This window comes from Glycine soja, chromosome 19, assembly GCF_004193775.1.
Source record: "Glycine soja cultivar W05 chromosome 19, ASM419377v2, whole genome shotgun sequence".
Lineage (NCBI taxonomy): Eukaryota > Viridiplantae > Streptophyta > Magnoliopsida > Fabales > Fabaceae > Glycine > Glycine soja.
The window spans coordinates 4,216,017-4,223,578 of record NC_041020.1 but is presented as its reverse complement, the minus strand read 5'-3'; the positions used below and the strand labels follow the sequence as shown (position 1 = coordinate 4,223,578).

General features: G+C 37.9%; 1 protein-coding gene across 1 annotated transcript; it reads right to left on the bottom strand.

Moving 5' to 3' along the window:
• Positions 1–4,610: 4,610 nt before the first annotated feature.
• On the bottom strand, positions 4,611–5,704 carry LOC114399021. Its single transcript, XM_028361116.1, has 2 exons — positions 5,580–5,704; positions 4,611–5,491 (listed from the first exon to the last, which is right to left on the bottom strand). The coding sequence occupies exon 2, from the start codon at positions 5,469–5,471 to the stop codon at positions 4,821–4,823; it is 651 nt and encodes a 216-aa protein (XP_028216917.1). The 5' UTR covers positions 5,472–5,491; positions 5,580–5,704; the 3' UTR covers positions 4,611–4,820.
• Between the last annotated feature and the right edge of the window lie 1,858 nt (positions 5,705–7,562).

Here is a 7,562-nt window from a genome sequence, read left to right as displayed (position 1 = left end):
AATTTGCGATGACGAAGACGTTGAAACGATGCTGGAAAGTTTTAAACAACAACAAGAAATGTCAGTTCTAGAATTGTACATAGAAAAGGATGTGGCTGGTGGTTCAATGTTTCATTCTGCAAATTCCCTTACATCATGTGGAAATTATGTATCTAATGATTACACACAACCGCCAACAAATATGAGCAATTTAAATCTTGACGAAGATGATGATCATGATAATGATGATTATCTTATGTCTAACTCATACGTTGAAGAGTCGTTAGACGAAGATGACAGTGTTGACGGTATATCAGATACAGACAATGAAGTCCCCGACATGATTCCACCAGTAAGAATTGTTCACCCAGCAGAAGGTATGATTTCCTCTTAAAAAATATTTCACTCAATACATTTATTATTTCACGACAATTGTATTTAATGCCAAATAAGTATGATTTGAATTTTTTTTGGACTATAAGGTGTACAAGCAATTGAGAATCCATTTTGGAATGATGCTTTGCATTATAATAATATCAACTGGAGCCATCCTGATGAGGAGGACATTTGTGGTTTGGAGATGCCATCCACTTTTAATGTTGGCCAAGAATTATATGTTGGCATGGAATTTGATAGTAAAGATGCGGTCAAGAATGCGGTCAAACAATATGTTATGAGGGTGCATCAAAGTTTCAAAGTGGTTGAAAGCAAATGGGACAAGTATGTGGTTTGTTGCTTGAATAGAAATGCAGATTGTCCTTGCCCTTTCTACATGAGGTCAATTCTATCTAAAAAGACTGATTCATGGAAAGTCACTCAATGGGGTGGACCACACACATGTCTCAATATGACCATGACCCAAGATCACGAGAAACTTGATTCAGATTTAATTGCGACTTGTGTAGTAGGTACGTATTTTATGTTCATATTATGTTATTGTTTAGCCTTAATTGTCATTTAAATTTTGTTATTCTAATGACAGGCATGATCAGAGAAGATCCATCGATAAAAATTTCATTGATTCAAGAGAGGATTAACAGTCAATTTGCGTACAAGGTGTTGTACAAAAAAGCTTGGTTGGCGAAACAAAAAGCCATTGCTATTGAATATGGCGATTGGGATGAGTCATATGCGAAACCTTCGTCGTGGTTAACACACATGCAAAATCATTCTCCTGGATCGTATTTTCAAATACTACATGACGATTTTATCGTTGGAAATACGGTTAGTCGCGAACACCGCCAATTTCATAGAGTTTTCTGGACTTTTGGCCAATGTAAAGAGGCTTTCAAGTACTGTAAGCCAATCATACAAGTTGACGGCACACATTTGTACGGAAAATACCATGGGACCCTCTTAATGGCCACATCCCAAGATGGAAATGGTGGTGTCCTTCCTCTAGCATTCGCGGTGGTGGAAGGTGAGACGTTGACAGCGTGGTCATGGTTTTTGGCACACTTGCGTGAACATGTCACAGATAAAAATGGTATTTGTCTGATATCTGATCGACACGCGAGTATAAAGTCCGCTGTCGCTAACGAAGCACTTGGCTGGCAACCTCCCCACGGTTATCATGTCTACTGCGTGCGACACATAGCAAGCAACTTCAATCGAAAATTCAATAATGCCAAACAAAAAGAAATGTTGAAGAAATTGGGTAAAATTTCATATTTGATGGCCACGTTTATTTTACTTTCATTTATACTTTAAATTGTTATTCATAACTAATTTTATGCAGCCTACACTCCTTGCAAGCACATTTTTGATCAAAATTTAGAAAAATTTCGTGAACTGAGTCCAGCCATAGCAACATGGATTGATCACATCTCAAAAGAAAAATGGACGATGGCTTACGATAGAGAAGGACGTCGATATGGCCACATGACAACGAACCTCTCAGAATGTATCAATAAGGTTTTAAAGGATTGTCGCAACATTCCCATAACAGCATTGGTGAAATCAACGTACAGTAGGTGTCGAAAGTACTTTGTTGAGCGTGGCCACCAAGCCCAAAGACAGTTAAATGAAGGCCAAATATATTGTTCAAAGCTTGTTAAAGAACTGAGGAAAAATCAAGAACAAGCTTGTACGCACATCGTTCGCGTGTATGATATCCACTCCACAAGGTTTGAAGTAGAGGAGAGCTTCAACACTATAACGCAACGTGGCGGACAAAAGTGGCAGTAAACTTGAATGGTCGTCATTGTCAATGCGGAAGGTATTCTGCGCTTCACTATCCATGTTCACACATTATTGCAGCTTGTGGTTACGTGAGCATGAACTACTACCAATATATAGATGTTGTTTATACAAACGAGCACATCTTAAAAGCTTACTCCGCACAATGGTGGCCTCTTGGGAATGAAGCGGCTATTCCTCCTTCTGATGACGCATGGACACTTATCCCTGACCCAACTACAATTCGTGCAAAAGGTCGGCCAAAATCAACAAGGATAAGAAATGAGATGGATTGGGTCGAACCATCTGAGCACCGAACAAAATGCAGTAGATGTGGAGCCGAAGGGCATAACAGGCGTCACTGTCCAATGCAATCTGAGCGTGGGAGTTGTTCAAATCCTTGATTTATGTATGTTAGTCGAGTGACTTGTATTTGTTTCCGTTTTGTTCAATGTATTGAATTTCTGGGGTTCAATGAATTCAGTAGTTAAAAACATTTTGCATTTTGTACATGACTTATTTGTGGGGTTCAATGAATTCGTTAGTTAAAACCATAAACATAAACCCTAAACCTAAACCACTAATTTTGACCCTCAACCCCTAAACCTAAACCCTAACCACTAACCATAAACCCTAACCCCTAACCCTTAACCTTAACCACTACCCCTAAACACTAACCCCTCCCCCTAAACCCTAACCCCTAACCCTTAACCTCAACCACTACCCCTAAACACTAACCCCTCCCCCTAAACCCTAACCCCTAACCCTTAACCTCAACCACTACCCCTAAACCCTAACCACTAACCCTAACCCCTAACCATTAACCTCAACCACTACCCCTAAACACTAACCCCTCCCCCTAAACCCTAACCACTAACACTTAACCTCAACCACTACCCCTAAACCCTAACCACTAACCATCAACCCTAACCCCTAACACTTAACCTCAACCATTACCCCTAAAATTAGTAGCTTCAAATCAATAAAAGATGAGAAAGCTAAAATTAGTAGCTAAAATTACTTATTTTGATTTATCTACTTTAATTTTTCTTTATGATTTTATTTATTATTTTAGTTTGATGCGCGACATAAAAATAGTCATTATGATTACTTAACCATAACCCTAACCCTAACTCATATCCCTACACCTAACTCATAACCTTATACCCTAACTCATAAACCCTACCCATAACCCTAACCCATAACCTAAGTCATAAACCTTGACTAATAAACCCTAACACTAACTCATAGCCATACACCTAACTAATTACCCTAAACCCTAATTCATAAACCCTACCCATAAAAATAAACCACTAACCCTAAAAATAACCCACTAACCCTAAACCCCATCCACTAACCCTAAAAATAACTCACTAACCCTAAACCCCATCCACTAACCCTAAAAATAACTCACTAACCCTAAACCCCATCCAATAACCCTAAAAATAACTCACTAAACCCTAAACCCCATCCACTAACCCTAAAAATAAACCACTAAACCCTAAATCCCATCCACTAACCCTAAAAATAACTCACTAACCCTAAACCCCATCCACTAACCCTAAAAATAAACCACTAAACCCTAAATCCCATCCACTAACCCTAAAAATAACTCACTAAACCCTAAACCCCATCCACTAACCCTAAAAATAAATCACTAACCCTAAACCCCATCCACTAACCCTAAAAATAACTCACTAACCCTAAAAATAATCCACTAACCCTAAACCCCATCCACTAACCCTAAAAATAACTCACTAACCCTAACAATAAACCACTAACCCTAAACCCCATCCACTAACCCTAAAAATAAACCACTAACCCTAAACCCCATCCACTAACCCTAAAAATAACTCACTAACCCTAACAATAAACCACTAACCCTAAACCCCATCCACTAACCCTAAAAATAAACCACTAACCCTAAACCCCATCCACTAACCCTAAAAATAACTCACTAACCCTAACAATAACTCACTAACCCTAAACCCCATCCACTAACCCTAAAAATAACTCACTAACCCTAAACCCCATCCACTAACCCTAAAAATAAACCACTAACCCTAAACCCCATACACTAACCCTAAAAATAAACCTCTAACCCTAACTAATAACCCTACCTCATAAACTCTAACCCTAACCCTAAATAATAACAATAACCCATAACCCCTAAAACTAACTCATAAACCCTACGTCCTAAAATTAACTCAAAAACTATAACCCTAAATAATAAACCCTAACCACAACTCATAAACCTAACCGTAACTCATAAACCTAAGTAATAAACCCTAAACTTAACTCATAAACCTAACCCTAACCCATAACCCTAACCCAAACTCATAACACAACCCCATAACCCTAAAAACTAACTCATAAACACTAAGTCATAAACCTAACTCATACTACTACTAACTCATAAACCCTAACCCTAACTCTGTATTTGTCAACTTTAATTTTGTTGTTTGACTTTATTTATTATTGTAGTTTGATGCGCGACATAAAAATAGTCATTATGGTGTCCGCGATGGTGATTCAATAACAAATGGTGATAAAAAACGCAATTCCATAACAAATTCCATAACAAGTACAATGACATACCATAAATTAAGTCTGAAATTCAAATTACAAAGATACAAAACAAATTTCAAATAGAGACATCAAAATCAGTCATTATGGTGTCCGTGATGGCGCGAGGATGTGCCACATGGTCGATCCCACCTTCGGGCTTGACGATCCGGATTTCTTCTTGTGCGCTGTCTTCGCCCTTGTTCCTCAGCCTCTGCAGAAAACTCGTGACGCAAATCAACACCTAATAAGTCACCCATTGCAGGGATTGCTCCGGGTACATCCCATTGCTGACCTAATGGGGCATTAGATGTTGCCATTGGGGCATCATGTTGCTGCGAAGGGGTCATGGTCGGCCATGAAAAATTAGGCTGTGTTTCCGCAACACCACCAAACGAATGTTCACTTGCAGACATATCAGTGTCATGGCCTTCGAAAGGATACTGATACATTTGCGAATGATACTGAGCAAATGTTGGTGGCGTGTAATACATTCCATGGCCATGCTGCTCCATATGTTGGGAAAAATCTTCCGCTTGAACAATCTCCCTTCGTCTGTCAAAACCTCGAGTTTCAACACTTGACTGAAGCATGTGAAACTGTTGTGGGGGAAATCGACGCTCTGATGCTGGACCATGTGCCACAGGCTCAGTAATCCTCTCTTGCTCTTGGGATAAAATCGCTAACTTTTCCACATATGGCACGAGATCATCAACTGTCCATGTGTTTCGCCCTTGTGGTGACACCATATACTGCAATGTCTCGGTAACTTCACCCTGCAATTATTAGGGTAAGGAAATTAATGTCGATGCTTTAAAAAGTAAATTGAAGTTAAATAATTAAAAAGAAATAAATACCAATGTAGTCGTGTTTGCATTGTTTGGGTCGATAAATATTTTTGTTTTGCGCCTATACCACACCATGTAATCCGAGTTAAAACTCAATAGGCCCTCTTGTCGAGCATAAACGTCGATCCTAAACTCAGCTCGATTATTCCACTGACTGATAAATGGGGCCAACAGCTGGAACCAATTTTCATCCATTTTGCCTTTCAGTGTTAGCCCGTGGACATTCCATGGTTGCGAAGGAGACTCCGGAATAGGTTGTTGCATTCCAAATTGTCGCAACACTCTATCTGGTTGGTGCCACTCTACAACATGAAAACAAATGAGTGGCACCACTGCGCACCACGCCATACTGCCAACCAAACAAATGGGAGGCAACATCGACATAACAGTTGCTGTGTAAGGCTCCCACAGAAACTGCATACAATAACACAATTGTTAATTTATCTTAAACCATGACATTTTATTTATTATTTAACAAATACATGATGATCTTGTTACCTCATGTCGTTTCATGATATACAATTGCGACGGAAAACTATTAGATCATCATTGCCAATATGTTGGTTTCCACGTCGCAGCCACCTACAAAAAAAATATGAAATAATTAGTGCCGACGCATTACATTATTGATTATTTTCAAATGAATTTTTTTTTAAAAAAACTAACCTGTGTCCGAGTGGTTTGTTTTCCATTATAGGAGGAGTTCTCTTTGGAGCCAAAGTCGTGCAGCGTTCCCATGCCCACATTTGGATTAAGATGCACATACCTCCGATTGATTTTATTTTGTAATTGGTGGCGCTGCACATCTCTCTGTATAAATAAGCAAGCACGGCAGGTCCCCATGCATACGTGCTGCACTGTTCAAAGTCCCGTAAAAATTGAAGGTACCTTAGGGAAACTTTACTGCTGCTTTTGTCAACAAATAGAACTCCTCCTATGAATCTGAGGATCCATGCACGGGTAAACCTTTGTAATTGTTCTACGTTCCCGTCATGGATATTTATTTCTGAAAAATGGTGAGCCAGCCAACTTAATTTGACCACACTGCCTTGAAGTTCACCTTCCTGTGGTTTGACTCCCAATAATTCTTCACACAATTCAGCCCAATCAAGATTAGTCTGACCAATTAATGGTGCCCCCTCAGTATGAAGACCTAACAACACTGACACATCTTGAAGAGTAATCGTAGCCTCTCCGCATCTCAAGTGAAACGTGTGTGTCTCGGGCCTCCATCTTTCAATCAAGGCTGTAATTAATGAAGAATTAATTTTCAGGTACCCCATTTTCATTATCCAATAGAATCCTGATTGGCGAAGCAGAGGAATAATTTCCTCTGGTATTTCTTCTTGTCCTTGATAGATGGGTACAGCTCGTCTGATATGTAACTTCCTGTCTGGTTCTCCATTCCAAACATGTTCGGAAACATGTTTAGGTTGCAGTCATAAAACGTCTCCATCTATTGGACCAGACTTAATGTGTATACCAGATGAAGATGAGGATGAAGATGCCATTAATACTGTAAAGTAAAATGTAATACAAAAAATTAACACCAAAAATTGTGCATTAAAAAAATTAACTACATTTAAATAAATGCTTTAAAATACTCTACAAATAAAAAAATTACAAACTTAATAGCTACACGAATTAAAATAAATGACCAACTTAAAATACATAAATTTGTTACACGTACAAAAATTTAACACAAAAAAACTTAAAATACTACCTAAAATACTTTACAAATAACAAAATTAAAAATTACATAGCTACACAAATTTAAATAAATTACCAAATTAAAATACATAACAAAATTAAAAATTTAAACACGTACATAAATTTAACACAAAAAAACTTAAAATACTACCTAAAATACTCTACAAATAACAAAATTAAAAATTAAATATGTACAAAAATTTAAATAAATGACCAAATTAAAAATACATAACAAAATTAAAAATTTAAATACGTACATCAATTTAATACAACAAAACTTAA